General features: G+C 29.6%; 1 protein-coding gene across 1 annotated transcript in view; it reads left to right on the forward strand.

Moving 5' to 3' along the window:
- loh (thrombospondin type 1 domain containing lonely heart) overlaps positions 1-20,301 on the forward strand; it is a 270,439-nt gene that overhangs the window by 113,117 nt on the left and 137,021 nt on the right. The window contains exon 4 of the mRNA XM_075293524.1: positions 9,532-10,139. Coding sequence (XP_075149639.1) covers positions 9,532-10,139 — 608 coding nt within the window. The remainder of the gene's footprint in view (positions 1-9,531; positions 10,140-20,301) is intronic.

Here is a 20,301-nt window from a genome sequence, read left to right on the forward strand (position 1 = left end):
CTTCATTTCAACATAGTTTTTTGGTTGTTCTGATTTTTCCAAATTTAGCTAAAGCGTTTTGGTTATGGATCATTGATTGAGAGCCTACCATCATCAATTGTGGTATTGATATTCAATTTGGGGGGGCCTTTTTTTCACTCCATATCTCTCATACATGTAAGAAGAGTCAATTGGCGTTTAAATGCCAATAAAAGCATTGATCGCAAACACAGTGTATCAAGGTTAAATTTCATGTTTTATGTCTGTCCGTCCGTCCGTCCGTATGGCTGACAATCCCCCTTAGTAAGTAATCCCTCAAATCCCCTTAATGCCCCCGCCCAACAAAACACAATGGTTAACAACTTGTCATTATTATCCAATGAAGAGTTCAGACCAGAGCCACTGTAATGCATGCCAGCATGCCAGGGAGCGTTCAATCAATGATCCATGGTATGGGATTTCCATAACAATGTGGATGTCAGCCAACCTCTACCTTTGATGTTGTATGACAAACATCATCTAGAGTGGAGCAGGGGGTACCAAACTATCTGGTGTAACTTCCTTCCACAATAATGTAGGCCTGTTGTGGCGGCTTCCACTTTGTGAAAATTATGAGACAAAATAAAGAAAGGGATCATTAACTAAGTGGGTGAAGGTTATTGCTGCTTGCTTGTATGTTTTTAGTTATACCAAGTGACACATTCGTTGTCGCCACCAATGTGTTGAAGTGGTGTCACCGTGACATGAAGGGGCAAAACTGATGCGCGTGGAATGGAGTGGGGAACTTCTAGGAAAGATTACTTAATAAAATAATTATCTGTTACCATTGAAGAGTTCCTAAGTAAAAGGGAAATTTGAAATTATTTCAAACTAAATAATTGCATTGGGAAACCTTAGATGATATCAACTGGAATGTGGTTTAGATTAGGGCTAGGTAAGGTGATAGTGACAGTCTGTTTTTCCTACATCACTTAGCCATCAAGTTCATTGTGATACTATAGGTGGTGAGATTCTCATTTCTCAAAACACCAAAACGGCGTCGTGCTAACCCTGTTGATCCTAGAATCATGGAACTGAATCTGGAGATTGGTAAGAGGTTAGGTTAGGTTGTAGAGGATGAAACCAGCCCGTAGCAAAAGGGGTTGATTCCCACTTAGATCATGTTGATCCATTGATCCATTTCCTCATAGTTGTTTTCCATCCTCTTTATCAATCGCATTCGAGTGTTCGTGCGAGTTTCAAAGAAAGTGTTTTGTGGGTCTTCCATCCCGAGACCTTGACGAAGGCAAGTATATCCTTCAGATTGCTGTTCCGTACATTCATTATATCCTGAAAGAAAAAGGAGCCCAGTATCTTGTTTCTTCTAAAGGATAATGCTGGACACTGGCACAGAAAATGGTAGGAGTCTTCGGTTGCCTCTGGGTCCAGACACCATCTACATATATCGTCTGTCATTAAGACAATCCTTACCATGTGTTTTCCAAGTGTGTTGTGTCCTGTTATGATCCCTATCAATGCTGTGAGTCGTCATCAGAAAATCAGAGTTCTTACGGCTCTTGTCGTCCCCTATCAGTCGTGTCGTGGTTTGCTCGCAGGTCGCAGAGTAAGCCATAGGTCATCAGATCTGACATTGACTCTGTAAGTATATAAAGATAGTATATATCCGCCACCTCATTACCCATTATTCCATAATGGGTACCTAACCCAGCGCAGATTAATATTATGCTGTTCAGTCAGAGCTCTATGTTCTCTACGACAGCGGCTGACTACCTTCGACGTTATGTTCGGATTTCCTAAGGCCTTTTTTCGTGTCGAGCTGTCGATGAAAAAGCTGAAATTGCTTCTGAATATCTGCTTCATCAACAGTTCCGCAGCTTTCGCAATGGCAAATACCTACGCCTGAAAGATGCCATCCATTTTGTATGAATCCCTAATCCGCAACTCTTCGCAGTAGGTTAGGTTAGGTTAGGTGGCAGCCCGATGTGTCAAGCTCACTTAGACTATTCAATCCATTGTGATACCACATTGGTGAACTTCTCTCTTATCACTGAGTGCTGCCCGATTCCATGTTAAGCTCAATGACGAGGTACCTTCTTTTTATAGCCGAGTCCGAACGGCGTTCCACATTGCAGTGAAACCACCTAGAAAAGCTTTGAAACCCTCAGAAATGTCACCAGAATTACTGAGGTGGGATAATCCACCGCTGAAAAACTTTTTGGTGTTTGGTCGAAGCAGGAATCCAACCCACGACCTTGTGTATGCAAGGCGGGAATGTTAACCATTGCACCACGGTGGCTCCCTCTTCCAGTAAATACCACTGCCAGTGTCTTCCTTCACTTTCGAACCGTTCGTATAAATATGCAGGTCTCCAAAATGTATGCTGAGTCGCCATAAACTCTGTTCTAATATCTCGCCCAACTGAAGCAACGAGTTCCGTGTGTCTGTATTCCGGGTTTCCGAGCGAGTCCAGGCTCTTCAGCCTCATTAGGATCTTCACCGCTGTTTTCCTGATATGCAGATCAAATGGGCAGACTCCCATCAGTACCTCTAGAGCTGCGGTGGCCGTTGTTTTCATTGCACCAATCATGTAAATAAGGCCGTCCTGTTTTAGATTAGTAAGATATTCGGCTAGCACAAGCAGAACACATGGTTAGAACATCTGAAGAAATGTAACATAGGCACAGGACCATGTAAAGTGGGGTCGACAGTTTGAGCCCTCTCGAACCCCCGCTACTAGGGATAATGGGATTTGGCGACTTGACAGTGGGTGATCGGAAGAGGCGCTCGATATTTGTCAACCGACAATTTGTCGGGCATCCCAAGAGTGATAGAGCGAAAAGGACAGTCATTCGTCACATCCATGGTCTCAGAGCCGACAATACACCACAATTTACTACAGCCGAAGATACCGATATCATCAAGAGCGTAAAACCATCCAAAGCCCTGGGCCCCGAAGAAATCTCTATGCTAATGCTTAAGAATCTGGGAATACTGGGAGTTGAGTATTTGACTAGACTCCTCAATTTGTGCTTGGAATCGTCCATTATACCCGATGTCTGGAATATGGGTAGGGCGAATCCACTACTGCAACCAGGCAAATATTCGAGTAAGGGTCAATCGTACAAACCGATTTTCCTTCTCTCGCCAGTAGCCAAGACAAATGAGGCACTATTCCTCCTCAACCTTGTGGAGAATTTTCCAGCTGCCGATCATCAACATATTTTCCGCACAGAACATAGTACGACCACGGCTTTGCATGTCATTTCAGTATAAATAGGGGACTAAATCAGCCCTATCCAAGTCACAGGACGGTATTAATGGCGCTTGACGTCTTGAAGGCATTCTATAACATATGGTCAAACAAGCCAGACTATTCGAGGACATAGAGAACACGTCCATACCGACAGAAACCAAGCTTTGGGTTACTAATGATCTGTGCGGGATCCAGTTGTACGTGGAATTTAGGGAAAGGAAGTCAAGACCCCGTAGAATGAAACAAGGAGTTGCCCAGACTGGGATGATATATCCAGCACTTTTTAACTCTTACCTATCCTCTATTTCACCTCCTCCTGACGGCGTCGAGATTGTATCATACGCAGACGACTGTACAATCATGGCATGCGGGCCCAATGTTGATAACATCTGCGACGTCTACCTTGGTGATCTTACCAGTTATTTCACTGCTAGAAATTTGAGGCTAACCGCCACCAAATCCTCCGCCACTCTATTTACTATACGGACGGCAGAAGTACGCGGTGTAGATGGCGAAACGATTCAGACCATAAATTACCCCAATATTCTCGGGGTCAAATTCGACAGCCTTTTCAAGTCGTCGGTCCATTCCGCTGTAGAAACAAGGTCTTCGAGTTACATGTCCCTGACTGTAAATATGCGAAATTATTCTAGCAACCCATCTTTTTTGAAATTTCATTTTCTAAGAAGAGCAGAAGACTGTTTATAGGACCATTGCAAAGTAGTGCTGGTTGTCATCTATGTCAATTCACACTTTGACGTTTCCCATTCAATTCCTGTACTTCAACTGACATTACAGAGTAAAGACATTTCAATCCATTTTGTTTTGTTGTTGTATCTTAATTGAAGCTAAAATTCCCTCCATAACTCACTTGGCCAATATTCCAAGAACTAATGCATCTAAATTTATGTACATAATCTGTTTATTGTATGAATTGGTCAATATTTCAATTTTGTTTCCATATGACTTCAGCCGTCAAACGACAAGTATTGCCATCAGCACTATCACACAATACAACAAAGTTGGTTTGGACCTGCCCCAATGCCCAGTAATCACTCGGTTAGAATCCAGCTGCAATGTGGTGCATTGTTATGCTTATAGACTGGCGGGAAAAAAATATGATTAAATTTAACCCAGTTTCCAAGGGGAATGTCTGGCTGAGTGTATAGGGAGATTGGTTGGTTGGTTGTTTGGCTGAAACATTGTTCAATGCAACATTGCAAGCAAATTTGAGATTTCAAAGCCATTTTAATGGATGTGATAACAAAAGTGATTCCTCCCACAATTTAATAAAATATGAAAAAATGCATCGACAAATATTTGATTAATATTTCAGAAATGATTATTCGGTGATAAGTATGGCAATCCCCGCATTCAAATAAGGGATTTGAAGTAATTGGAAAAGAGAAGGTCGTGAAGTAGGGATACACAGTTGTCAAAAAATGGACAAGTCCAAATTTTCAAAAAGTCCATAAGTCAACTCTTCCAAAATTTCAAAAAGTCCATGTTTCCAAATTTTGAAAAATTTGATTTTTTTTGATTCTGATTACAATCCTTGGTGGTGAGAGAATCGTTTAGTTTTCAAATTCCTTATTTACTTGAGGATACTATTTGTGGTATTGAATCATTGTCCACCGTCTATTTAGCGCCAGGAACCACGCTAAGTCGTCTCCAAGATATTTTTAACGACTCACTAGATCTTTCGGTCCAATAACATAGGTGTTGGTCTCTTTTCTGCTTCGGTGTAAACTGTTCTTCAAATTAAATATCACAATCTCTTTGTAATATGGTTCGAATCTAATATGAGAACTGTGGCCACCTCTTCGTTGATATGGATGTAGTGTGGAGTTCTTCCGTGATTCGGCATCAACTTCGGATCTGTAATCTGATGAGTACTCATGGGAACTTCAGATGCGAAGAACACAGTGATGGCGATTCAAAGAACTCATTGATGAAACTGTAGATTCAAACAACTCCTTGGAGGAACTCGAGATCCATAGAACATGGTGGTGATGCAACTATAGACCGGAGCGGAGTTACTGTAGACTCGAAGAAGTCTTCCACAGTTCATCCGAATCATATAATCATGGAAGATTAAAAGAACTTAGCGATGGACTCATAGGTCCGAAGAAGTCGGTCAGGTGGTTGAAGTGGAACTGTGGATCCCTAGAACTCATTTATGAAGCTTTAACTCCGAAGAACTCTGCAGTGCAGTTGCACATCGGAAAGTCTCAGCGATGGAATGGTAGATCAGATGACGTCTGCGGTGTAGCCGTATATCGCAAAAACTCAGCGATGGAATGGTAGATCAGATGACGTATGCGGTGTAGCCGTATATCGGAAAAACTCAGCGATGGAATGGTAGATCCGAAGAAATCTGTGGTAGGACTGCAGATTCGAAGAAATCGCCGATGGGGTCATAGATCTGAAGTGGTGGAACTGTAGGTCCGATTAACTCAGTGGTGAAACTGTAGCTGCAAAAAACTCTACGATGGAACTGTGGATCCCTAGAACTCATTGATGAAACTTTCGCTCCGAAGAACTCTGCGTTGTAGCTGTAGATCGGAAAAGCTCAGCGATGGAATGGTAGATCCTAGGAAGTCTGTGGTAGAACTGTAGATTCGAAGATATCAGCGATGGAGTCCTGGATCAGTGATGGGACTGTAGGTCCGAATAACTCAGTAGTAGAACTGTAGGATCGTAGAACTCATTGATGGAACTGTAGCTTCAAACAACTCTGCGATGGAACTGTGAATCCATAGAACTTATTGACGAAACAGTAGCTGCGAAGATGGATGTGGTACTAAATGCATACAATTCTGTGGTAGAAATGTAGAACTCATTCATGGCAATGTAGATCCTAAGAAATCAGCAATGAAGTCGTAGACCTGAATAACTCAGTGTTGGAATTGTAGTTTCAAAGAATTCTGGAATGGAACTGTAGTTCCACAGAACTTATTGATGGAACTGCCGATTCGAAGAATTCAGTCGTAGATCCGAAGGTCCGGTGGTAGAACTGTATATCCTCAGAACTCATTGATGGAACCATGTAGTCTAAAAACTCTGTGATGGAACTGTGCATCCGCAGAAGTCATTAATGGAACCGTAGATCCGAAGAAATCATAGATGCAACTGCGGATCTAGAAAACTCAGTGGTTGTACTGTAAATTCAAAGAACACGGAAGTGGAACTGTAGATCCGTAAAAGTCATTAATGGAATTGTAGTTCGGAAGAACACTGCTGTGGAGCTGTAGATCGGAAAAACTCAGCTATGGAGAAACTGTAGATCCGAAGATGGATGTGGTGGAACTGTAAATTTAAACAAAAAATCTGTGGTAGAACTGTTGAACTCATTGATAGGACTGTAGATCTCTAGATTTCAGGGGGGAACTGCAATTTTAAACAAAATCTTGAGTAGAATTGTAGCTACACAGAACTCATTGATGGAACTGTAGATTCGAAGGAATCAGCAATGGAGTTGTAGACACGATTGCCACACGAGCCAAAAATAATCTACCGAAATGTTAAGAAAATTCTACCAAACAAAAAAATCTTCTACAGAAAATTTTGTCAAAATTTTTTTCCTACATAAAAGTTTGCCAAAATTTTATTTCTACAAAAAATGTTGTCAAAATTTTATTTCTATAGAAAATGTTGGCAAAATTTTATTTCTACAGAAAATTTTGTCAAAATTTTATTTCTATACAAAATTTTGTCAAAATTTAATTTATAGAGAAAATTTTGTCAAAATTTTATTTCTATACAAAATTTTGTCAAAATTTTATTTCTATAGAAAATTTTATCAAAATTTTATTTCTATAGAAAATTTTGTCAAAATTTTATTTTATAGAAAATTTTGTCAAAATTTAATTCCTAGAGAAAATTTTGTCAAAATTTTATTTCTATAGAAAATTTTATCAAAATTTTATTTCTATAGAAAATTTTGTCAAAATTTTATTTTATAGAAAATTTTGTCAAAATTTTGTTTCTATAGAAAATTTTGTAAAAATTTTATTTTTATAGAAAATTTTGTCAAAATATTATTTCTATAAAAATTTTTGTCCAAATTTTATTTCTATAGGAAATATTGTCAAAATTTTGTTTCTATAGAAAATTTTGTAGAAATTTTATTTTTATAGAAAATTTTATCAAAATTTTATTTCTATAGAAAAGTTAATCCAAATTTTTTTCCTATAGAAAATTTTGTCAAAATTTTATTTTTATAGAAAATTTTGTCCAAATTTTATTTTTATAAAAAATTTTGTCAAAATTATATTTTTATAGAAAATTTTGTCAAAATTTTATTTCTATAGATAATTTTATCAAAATTTTATTCGTATAGAAAATGTTGTCAAAATTTTATTCCTATAGAAAATTTTGTCAAAATTTTGTTTCTATAGAAAATTTTGTAAAAATTTTATTTTTATAGAAAATTTTGTCAAAATATTATTTCTATAGAAAATTTTGTCAAAATTTTATTTCTATAGAAAATTTTGTAAAAATTTTATTTTTATAGAAAATGTTGTAAAAATATTATTTCTATAAGAATTTTTGTCCAAATTTTATTTCTATAGGAAATATTGTCAAAATTTTGTTTCTATAGAAAATTTTGTAAAAATTTTATTTTTATAGAAAATTTTGTCAAAATTTTATTTTTATAAAAAATTTTGTGAAAGTTATATTTTTATAGAAAATTTTGTCAAAATTTTGTTTCTATAAAAAATTTTGTAAAAATTTTATTTTTATAGAAAATTCTGTAAAAAATGTATTTTTATAGAAAATTTTGTCAAAATTTTATTTCTATAGATAATTTTTTCAAAGTTTTATTTCTATAGAAAATTTTGTCAAAATTTTATTTCTATAGAAAATTTTGTCAAAATTTTATTTCTATAGAAAATTTTGTCAAAATTTTATTTCTATAGAAAATTTTGTCAACATTTTATTTCTATTGAAAGTTTTGTGTAAATATTATTTCTATAAAAATCTTGTCAAAATTTTATTTCTATAGAAAATTTAATCCAAATTTTTTTTCTATAGAAAGTTTTTTCAAAATTTTATTTCTATAGAAAATTTTGTCCAAATTTATTTCCATATAAAATTTTGTCAAAATTTTATTTCTATAGAAAATTTTGGCAAAATTTTATTTCTATAGAAAATTTTGGAAAAAATTTGGTATAACATCAGAATGCTTGACCTACCCCCAGAATACTTTTAAGTCCTCTTCATTTCTAAGGATAATATCTATCTTGCTTCTGATTAATTCAATTAACTCACTTCTTTCGATACTTTCAGAAACATCAAGAAATTTTATTTTTATAGAAAATTTTGTCAAAATATTATTTCTATAGAAAATTTTGTCAAAATTTTATTTCTATAGAAAATTTTGTAAAAATTTTATTTTTATAGAAAATGTTGTAAAAATATTATTTCTATAAGAATTTTTGTCCAAATTTTATTTCTATAGGAAATATTGTCAAAATTTTGTTTCTATAGAAAATTTTGTAAAAATTTTATTTTTATAGAAAATTTTGTCAAAATTTTATTTTTATAAAAAATTTTGTGAAAATTATATTTTTATAGAAAATTTTGTCAAAATTTTGTTTCTATAAAAAATTTTGTAAAAATTTTATTTTTATAGAAAATTCTGTAAAAAATGTATTTTTATAGAAAATTTTGTCAAAATTTTATTTCTATAAATAATTTTTTCAAAGTTTTATTTCTATAGAAAATTTTGTCAAAAATTTTGTTTCTATAGAAAATTTTATCAAAATTTTATTTCTGTAGACAATTTTGCCAAAATTTTATTTCTATAGAAAATTTTGTCAAAATTTTATTTCTATAGAAAATTTTGTCAAAATTTTATTTCTATAGAAAATTTTGTCAAAATTTTATTTCTATAGAAAATTTTGTCAAAATTTTATTTCTATAGAAAATTTTGTCAACATTTTATTTCTATTGAAAGTTTTGTGTAAATATTACTTCTATAAAAATCTTGTCAAAATTTTATTTCTATAGAAAATTTAATCCAAATTTTTTTTCTATAGAAAGTTTTGTCAAAATTTTATTTCTATAGAAAATTTTGTCCAAATTTATTTCCATATAAAATTTTGTCAAAATTTTATTTCTATAGAAAATTTTGGCAAAATTTTATTTCTATAGAAAATTTTGGAAAAAATTTGGTATAACATCAGAATGCTTGACCTACCGCCAGAATACTTTTAAGTCCTCTTCATTTCTAAGGATAATATCTATCTTGCTTCTGATTAATTCAATTAACTCACTTCTTTCGATACTTTCAGAAACATCAAGAATGGTTAAAACAAAGAAATCGAGAACGTAACAATGGTCTCTTACAACCCAACAGTAAAAAGTCGGTGGAACTTTTAAATCTATGGAGATTCGATAAGAAACAAAATGATCCCAGTATTAATGATGTATATCCAGAAGATGATCAATTTCTGAGGCCAACTTTTTTAACATCAACATCTGAAGCCCCTACTTCAGCGAGTACGACATCTAGCTCTGAAATGCCAACTCGTACCACTAGCACAACGACCTTAAGACCCATAATCACAACACAATCTACAACTCGACGACCCATCACTACTGCGATAACAACGGCTTCACCACGTTATTCATTTACTCTTACACCGCGTAGTCCAACCGAGTGGTTAAGTAATGATATACTGGAACCATCAAGTACTACTCCTTCTACTACTACTACCACGACCACAAAAAGGCCTACAACAACTATAGCGACGACCAGCACCAGCACCACAACTACAACCACAACCCGTAAACCCAAAACCCGCCCATATCCTCGGTGGAATGATTGGAGCGAATGGAGTGTATGCTCCAGAAGTTGTGGTGGCGGTGTAAGATATCAACAGAGAAAATGTATTAATCGGTAAGTTTGTTTTTAATATTAAAAACTGTTAGAATCAATTTTTGTTGTTAATAATCGATTTTTTGATACGATTTTTTTATTATCGATTTTAAGTCAAATGTTGATTATTTTAAATATTTTCGAAGTCATAAGAAATATAAAAATATTCTTACAATTTTGCTTTACAAATCGAAGATTTTGTTAATATTCCAATGTTTTTGGCTTAGATTTTTTTTATTATCGATTTTAAGCCAAATGCTTAAAAAAATTATCGAAGTTAGAAAAAATCGAATAAAATCAATTTATCTAATTGATAATGATTTTTCCAATACAATTGTTCGTTGTTTGCTATTGGTTTTAAGCCAAATTAAAAAAATGTATCAAAGGTAGATGACTTAAAAATTTTTGATATAAAAATCGATTAGAATTTTTTGACTCGATTTGTTGTTATCGATTTTATGCCATCTGTTGTTGGTTGCTTTTAAAAATTTTAACGAAGTTTGGTTAATATTGTTGCCGATTGTAGGAGTATGTCCGTGAAAATAAAGTTAACTTTAAAATGAAATAAAAAAACGATCATTGTGCAAAAACTATAGAGGGGGCAGTATACACCCATATACCAAATTTTAGGGCACGATGAGTAGAATCTAAATCCGAAATAATTTAATAAAGTTCATTGCCAGAAAAACAAATGTGACCACTGTGCAAAAACTATAGAGGGGGCAGTATACACCCATATACGAAATTTTAGAGTAGATTCTACTCATCGTGCCCTAAAATTAATTATTATAATTAATTAATTTTTTGTTTATTTTGATTTTTTTGTAATGGATTTTTTGTTATCGAATTGAAGCAAAAAGACATTTAGTTTTTTTTTTTATATTCATCGAATTGTTGGTAACTACCAAAAAAATCCCCTAAGAATCCAAAAATGATTTGAGACATCATGCAAATTTTACTTTGCTGTAGTCTATCTAATGTTTGCTCTACCATAACTTTTACTTATTATAATAAAGATGAAGTTAATTAAAATTTATACATGTATATAAGATATACAAATTATGAAAGGGGTTGGGACTGACGACTATGGGATAACCACACGTGTTAATTAGTGCTCCTCAGCACAATTTTTAGTATATTGGTTACATACACAGAAACAAATATTCTCAATTTCCATATTTAAGAACATTAAGGGGTACATGGTTATGGGAGTTTTATCACAATCTGAACAGAAATGTTTGATATTAGGATACCACTAATATTGATTCCATTATTATTAGAAAAAAGATGAAATCGCTCAGTATTAAATCCAAATTTGTGAAAATAGGGTAATATTTGTATGTAAGAGCTACATGTAAGTCTAAATACCATCGGCTAATACATGTACATTAGAAATTTGAGCAACATTGGTTAATAAATAAGAGTATTATGGCCAAATTTGGGAAAATCGGGCGATACATATATATGAGAACTATATTTAAATCTAAACCGATTTCAATGAAATTTTGTAGACTTGAAGGGTGATGCAAAATATTACTTTGTGCCAAATTTGACGATGATCGGTTAGTAAAAAATGTGCAACGTGACCCCATTTGTCGAAATCGGACGAAGCACATATATGGGAGCTATATCTAAATTTGATCCGATTTTATTTCCAAATTCGTCCTTGTGCCCAAAAAACACCCTGTACCAAATTGCATCAAAATCGGTTAATAATTGCGACCGGAATCTTGTGAACAACAAATACATGGACAGACGGACGAACGGACACCAAACGCTTGATCGACTCAGGAGGTGATTCTAAGTAGAGGTGTGCACGTGAGTAATAGTTTACTCACGCTCACGCACACTCATGACGGACAAATCTTATTCAGGCACACTCACGCACGATATTTTTTGGTAGGACTCACGCTCACGCACGCTCACGAAAAGAAAATTTGTACTCACGCACGAAAATCTTTTAAATGTCGTGACTCACGAAAAATGTCGTGACACACGAATAATTTTATGAGTAATTTACCTATAGAACCTGACAGAAAATATGAGTATGATTAAAATCGAGAGCGTTATAGAACTTTTAACACTTAGATTGTCACTAGGGAGCCACCGTGGTGCAATGGTTAGCATGCCCGCCTTGCATACACAAGGTCGTGGGTTCGATTCCTGCTACGACCGAACACCAAAAAGTTTTTCAGCGGTGGATTATGCCACCTCAGTAATGCTGGTGACATTTCTGAGGGTTTCAAAGCTTCTCTAAGTGGTTTCATTGGAATGTGGAACGCCGTTCGGACTCGGATATAAAAAGGAGGTCCCTTGTCATTGAGCTTAACATGGAATCGGGCAGCACTCAGTGATAAGAGAGAAGTTCACCACTGTGGTATCACAATGGACTGAATAGTCTAAGTGAGCATCGGGCTGCCACATAACCTAACCTAACCTAGGTTGTCACTAAAATTATATATGAATTGAACTCGTAGGCATTTTATGTTCGTAAGCGGGATTATTTTCGTGAGCGTGTTTTTCCGAAATTCGGTTTTCACGCACACTCACGAAGATATTATTTTCGTGACTCACGTTCACGCACGACATTTGTTTGGTTAATCACGCTCACGCACACTCACGCCGTTACCATCGCGTGACTCACGACTCACGTATGAGTCAGGAAAATTTTCGTGAGTCACGACAATTTCGTGTCACGTACACACCTCTAATTCTAAGTCGATCGGTATCTGGTAGGCACATTATTTGACAGATCAAAGTTATTATACCCTGACCACTATGTGGTTTAGGGTATAAAAATCCGCTACCGTTTTTGGAACCTGGATTGTCTGCTCTATACTATAAACATTTTCAACAAATTTTACCAAATAAACAATTCAAAACAATAAAATCTTTTTTTTGCAAAATTTAGTTTCTTTAGAAAATTTTGTCAAATATTTATTTTTATAGAAAGGTTTGTCAAAATTTTGTTTCTATAGAATACTTTGTCAAATTTTATTTCTATAGAAAATTTTGTCTAATTTTTATTTCTAAATGTTATTTCTATAGAAAATTTTCCCAAAATTTTATTGCTATTGAAAATTTTATTTCTATAGAAAATTTTGTCAAAATTTTTTTTCTATAGAAAATTTAGTCAAAATGTTTTTTCTATAGAAAATTTAGTCAAAATTTTATTTCTATACAAAATTTTGTCAAACTTTTAATTTTATAGAAAATTTTGTAAATATTTTATTTCTATAGAAAATTTTGTATAAATTTCATTTTTATATAAAATTTTGTCAAAATCTTATTTCTATAGAAAATGTTGTCAAAATTTTATTTCTATAGGAAATTTTATCGAATTTTTTTTTATAGAAAATTTTTTCAAAATTGTATTTCCGTAGAAATTTTATCAAAATTGTATTTCTTTGAAAATTTTGTCAATTTTTTTTCTATAGAAAATTTTGTAAGAATTTTATTTCTATAGAAAATTTTGTCAAAATTTTATTTCTATAGAAAATTTTGTCAAAATTTTATTTCTATAGAAATTTTTGTCAAAATTTTATTTCTATAGAAAATTTTGTCAAAATTTTAATTCTATCGAAAATTTTGTCTAATTTTTATTTCTAAATGTTATTTCTATAGAAAATTTTCGCAAAATTTTATTGCTATTGAACATTCTATTTGTATAGATAATTTTCTCAACATTTTATTTCTATAGAAAATTTTGCCAAAATGTTTTTTCTATTGAAAATTTAGTCAAAATTTTATTTCTATAGAAAATTTTGTCAAGCTTTTAATTTTATAGAAAATTTTTTTAAATATTTGATTTCTATAGAAAATTTTTTATAAATTTCATTTTATAGAAAATTTTGTCAAAATCTTATTTCTTTAGAAAATTTTGTCAAAATTTTATTTCTATAGAAAATTTTCCCAAAATTTTATTTTATATATAAAGAAAAATTTGTATAAATTTCATTTCTATAGAAAATTTTGTCAAAATTTTATTTCTATAGAAAATTATGTTAAAATTTTATTTCTATAGAAAATTTTGTCAAATATTTATTTCTACAGAAAATTTTGTAAAAATTTTGTCAACATTTTTTTCTATAGAAAATTTTGTCAAAATTTTATTTCTATAGAAAATTTTGTCTAATTTTTATTTCTAAATGTTATTTCTATAGAAAATTTTCCCAAAATTTTATTGCTATTGAAAATTTTATTTGTATAGATAATTTTCTCAACATTTTATTTCTATAGAAAATTTTGTCAAACTTTTATTTCCATAGAAAATTTTCTCAAAATGTTTTTTCTATAGAAAATTTAGTCAAAATTTTATTTCTATAAACAATTTTGTCAAACTTTTAATTTTATAGAAAATTTTGTAAATATTTTATTTCTATAGAAAATTTTGTATAAATTTCATTTTTATAGAAAATTTTGTCAACATTTTTTTCTATAGAAAAGTTTCCCAAAATTTTATTTCCATAGAAAAATTTGTCAAAATTTTATATAGGTAGAAAAATTTGTATAAATTTCATTTAAATTTTAAATTTAAAAAATTTTATTTTTTCTTTTTTGTTATTGTTGGTTTATTCTTCAATCATTTTGTGGTTTTTGATTTCAACAAAGGCCGGCAATCATAAACCTTTTTTGTTCGGAAGGTTCAAATGTGGTTCACTGTTGGGTTTAGTGAACTGCCTGAATTTATTCTGATAATTGGTTGATAGTTTTGCTGCAAGTATAGGATGCTGATGAGGAATGTGGTAATTCCGAATCGTATGAATCCAATCATCTTGCAGTCTATAGAGCTTTGCCCAAATAAATTTGACAAATATTCATTTCCTCTGTAGGTTAAGCTACACTTGTAGTTTAGTCAATGCATGGTTTTAAGCTGAAATAAAAAAAATATATTTCTATTGAAAATTTTGTCAAAATTTTATTTCTATAGAAAATTCAGTAAAAATTATATTTCTATAGAAAATTTTGTCAAAATTATATTTATATTTATAGAAAATTTTCCCAAGATTTTATTTGTAGAGAAAATTTTGTCAAAATTTTATATGTATAGAAAATTTTGTATAAATTTAATTTCTATAGAAAATTTTGTATTAATTTCATTTTTATAGAAAATTTTGTCAAAATTTAATTTCTATAGAAATTTTTTTTTAAATTTTATTTCTATAGAAAATTCTCTCAAAATCATATTTCTATAGAAAATTTTGTCAAAATTTTATTTCTATAGAAAAATTTCCCAAGATTTTATTTGTATAGAAAATTTTGTCAAAATTTTATATGTATAGAAAATTTTGTATAAATTTCATTTTTATAGAACAATTTGCCAACATTTCATTTCCATAGAAAATTTTCCCAAGATTTTATTTCTATAGAAAATTTTGTCAAAATTTTATTTCTATAAATAATGTTGCCAACATTTTATTTCCATATAAAAATTGTTCAAAATTTCATGTTATTGAATCAATTGAATTAAAATTTTAGTTAAACAAATTTTAAGGATATTTTTGTCTGTGTATAACAAATTGTATGTCCCTCTTTTAGAAATTCTCAACCATAACCCTGTTGATCAAAACATCTAGTGGTGTAGGGTATAACATCAATATCTCAGTTATAGTTTAATTTCTCTTTATGGTTTGCATAAATACACATAAATAGGTATATTTCCAAACTACACCCAATTTCGCTATTTATCATAATAGTATTCATAAAAACAACACAATAAACTAGTTTCATGTTTTCCGTAATTTTAAGAAAACAAATTCAAAATATAACCAAACAAACCAGACGACATTATGCAAATGAAATTCGGGGAAACCGCAACATGTGACTCCAAATCAATGACTGTAAATAATTAATTATCTCGAGATATTTATACAGAAGCTTAAGCTAAATTAATAGCAAATGAATTCTAAACAGCGTCATGAATTTTCGGAAATCTTCCGATATAGCAAAGATTACTAATGTTGAATGTAGTCTGGATTATCTATTAAAAAAGGAATAATTCCTAATCCCGGAGAAATACAGAAAAATGTTCAGAAAAAGAATCAATCTATTCAAGCGTCTTCTTCATATTGTATAAAGACATTTGTTTAGTAGTTTTTTTTTTTTCAAATAATCTTCTTTTATTAAAATTGAATAAAAACAGAAAGTCTCAAAAGTTTGGTAAAATATCTGGATATTCTCAAAATATGGAGTTATTCTATTCTATTATGAAATTACCAAATAATAATTTGTTTTCTCTTCCTTCACTCTCGCAAACAGTAGTCCATGGAGTTGGGCGATTTATATCCGATCTTTGTTTTTATTGATCATTAGCGACAAGTTTTTTATGGGTTTTTATGGTCTTTATTTTCATGACACATTTATTTAGTTTTTTTTTTTTGTGTTCTTATACTTATGATTGAACCTGATTTTTAAATGATGTCTGACAATTTATTTATTCTGTTTTATTTTTTTTTTGTATATTTCTTTGGTATAGAAATTATTAGAAATATTTAAAAATGCTAATTATGAAAGACAGATGTGAGATTTGTGCGGTTGATCGCTGAACCGGTGGGCCATATTCACGAATGCTACCACATTTACGTTTTTACGTAGACACCTCTCGGACGGACAGATGTTTAGTTGGAATCATGTGTTAATTGTCTCAATACGCTTTCAATGGGTTTTTATATATCAGCACAGTGAGACTATTTAAATGTATACACGAAGAGAAACCAAAAAAATTGTATTTCTATAGAAAATTTTGTCAATATTTCATTTTTACAGAAAATTTTCTCAAAATTTTATTTCTATAGAAAAATTTGTCACAATTTTATTTCTATAGAAAATTTTAACAAAATTTTATTTCTATAGAAAATTTATTTAAAAATTTTATTTCTATAGAAAATTTTGTCAAAATTTTATTTCTATAGAAAATTTTAACAAAATTCTATTACCATAGAAAATTTTAAACAAATTCTATTTCTATCGAAATTTTTTGCAAAATTTTGTTTCTATAGAAAATTTTGTCAAAATGTTATTTCTATAGAAAATTTTGTCAAAATTCTATTTCTATCGAAATTTTTGTCAAAATTTTGTTTCAATAGAAAATTTTGTTAAAATTTTGTTTCAATAGAAAATTTTGTCAAAATTGTATTTCTATAGAAAATTTTATCAACATTTTATTTTTATAGAAAATTTTGTCAACATTTTATTTCTATAAAAAATATTTGTCAAAATTCTATTTCCGTAGAAAATTTTAACAAAATTCTATTTCTATCTAAATTTTTGTCAAAATTTTGTTTCTATAGAAAATTTTTTCAAAATTGTATTTCTAAAGAAATTTTGTCAATTTTTTCCTATTGTAAATTTTGTAAAAATTTTATTTCTATAGAAGATTTTATCAAAATGTTATTTTTATAGAAAATTTTGTCAAAATTTTATTTCTATAGAAAATTTTGTCAAATATGTATTTCTATAGAAAATTTTGTTAAAATTTTTTTCTTTAGAAAATTTTCTCAAAATTTTATTTTTATAGATAATTTTGTCCAAATTTTAATTTCTATAGAAAATTTTAATAAAACTTTATTTCTATAGAAAATTTATTTCAAAATGTTATTTCTATAGAAAATTTATTTCAAAATTTTATTTCTATAGAAAATTTTCTCAAAATTGTATTTTTATAGAAAATTTTGTCAAAGTTTTATTTCTATAGAAAATTTTATCAAAATTTTATTGCTATAGAAAATTTTGTCAAAATTGTATTTCTATGAAAATTTTGTCAAAATTGTATTTCTATGGATATTTTGTCAAAATTTTATTTCTGTGGAAATTTTGTCAAAAGTTTATTTCTATAGAAAATTTTGTCAAATTTTTGTTTTGTATACGAAATTTTGTAAAAATTTTTTTCCTATAGAAAATTTTGTCAAAAATGTATTTCTATAGAAAATTTTCTCAAAATTTTATTTTTTAGGAAATTTTGTCCAAATTGTATTTCTATGGAAATTTAGTCAAAATTTTATTTCTATAGAAAAGTTTATCATTTTTTTTCTATAGAAAATTTTGTAAGAATTTTATTTCTATAGAAGATTTTGTCAAAAAGTTATTTGTATAGAAAATTTTGTCGAAATTTTATTTCTATAGGAAATTTTGTCAAAATTGTATTTCTATGGAAATTTTATCAATTTTTTCCTATTGGAAATTTTGTCAAAATTTTATTTCTATAGAATATTTTATCAAAATGTTATTTGTATAGAAAATTTTGTCAAAATTTTATTTCTATAGAAAATTTTGTCAAATTTGTATTTCTATAGAAAATTTTGTTAAAATTTTATTTCTATAGAAAATTTTCTCAAAATTTTATTTTTATAGAAAATTTTGTCAAAATTTTATTTCTATAGAAAATTGTGTCAAAATTTTATTGCTATAGAAAATTTTGTCAAAATTGTATTTCTATGGAAATTTTATCAAAATTGTATTTCTATGGAAATTTTGTCAAAATTGTATTTCTGTGGAAATTTTGTCAAAAGTTTATTTCTATAGAAAAATTTGTCAAAATTTTATTTCTATAGAAAATTTTGTCAAAATTTTATTTCTATAGGAAATTTTGTCAAAATTTTATTTTTTTAGGAAATTTTTTCAAAATTGTATTTCTATGGAAATTTAGTCAAAATTTTATTTCAATAGAAAATTTTGTCAATTTTTTTTTCTATAGAAAATTTTGTAAGAATTTTATTTCTATAGAACATTTTGTAAGAATTTTATTTCTATAGAAAATTTTGTCGAAATTTTATTTCTTTATGAAATTTTGTCAAAATTGTATTTCTATGGAAATTTTTTCCTATAGGAAATTTTGTAAAAATTTTATTTCTATAGAAGATTTTATCAAAATGTTATTTGTATAGAAAATTTTTTCAAAATTTTATTTCTATATAAAATTTTTCAAAATTTTATTTCTATAGAAAATTTTCTCAAAATTGTATTTTTATAGAAAATTTTCTCAAAATTTTATTTTTGTAGAAAATTTTGTCAAAATTTTATTGCTATCGAAAATTTTGTCAAAATTGCATTTCTATGGAAATTTTGTCAAAATTTTATTTCTATGGAAATTTTGTCAAAATTGTATTTCTGTGGAAATTTTGTCAAAATTTTATTTCTATAGAAAATTTTGTCAAAATTTTATTTCTATAGAAAATTTTGTCAACATTTTATTTCTCTCGGAAATTTTGTCAAAAGTTTATTTCTTCAGGAAATTTTGTCAATTTTTTTCCTATAGGAAATTTTGTTAAAATTTTATTTCTATAGAAAATTTTGTCGAAATTTTATTTCTATAGAAAATTTTCTCAAAATTTTATTCTTTTTATTTATATTAGCATAGAAAATAGAAGACTGCTCCAATTCACGAAATATTATATCCACCACCAGTGTTGCCGATGTGCCACCATAGGTTTTTGGTATTCTGTTTAAGCATTTGTGCCGTATTTTTTTTTATTTTTTGTGTCCCGTTTTTAACATGTTATGCCACTTTTGCACTTCTTTTAGTGTAAAAGTTTTGGTATAATTCCGGAACCAACTAAAATTATTGATCTTATCAATGCCTTCACACATAATCGATTTTACATATGTCAATAATATAATTTTGAACACATTTCCTTTCTCCTAACGCGTGAAAATATGCAAGGAAAATTTCTATAGTTGGAAAACATTATAGTGTTACCGTTGTGCCTCTCAGTGTTGCTAGTATTTTGGTGCAATGGTTAGCATGCTCGCCTTGCATGTACAGAGTCGTGGGTACAAATCCAGTTTCGACCGAACACCAAAAAGTTTTTCAGCGGTGGGTTATCCCACCTCAGTAATGCTTTCTGAGTGTTTCAAAGTAGTTCCACTGCAATGTTGAACGCCGTTCAGACTCGGCTGTAAAAAGGAGGTCCCTTGTTATTCAGCTTAACATAGAGAAGTTCTTGTCCCCTAGTTAGGACGCTTTGGGCCCCAAAATCCCTAATTAAAATTAAGTTCCTCAGAATATTTAATCCCCAATGAAAAATTTTCTATAGAAATAAAATTTTTACAAAATTTTCTATAGAAATAAAATGTTGAGAAAATTTCCTATAGATCTAAAATTTAAAAAAAAAAATTCCTATAGAAATAAAATTTTGAGAAAATTTTCGATAGAAATAGAATTTGTTAAAATTTTCTATAGAAATAA

The sequence above is a fragment of the Haematobia irritans genome, chromosome 2 (genome assembly GCF_050003625.1).
Source record: "Haematobia irritans isolate KBUSLIRL chromosome 2, ASM5000362v1, whole genome shotgun sequence".
Taxonomy (NCBI): domain Eukaryota; kingdom Metazoa; phylum Arthropoda; class Insecta; order Diptera; family Muscidae; genus Haematobia; species Haematobia irritans.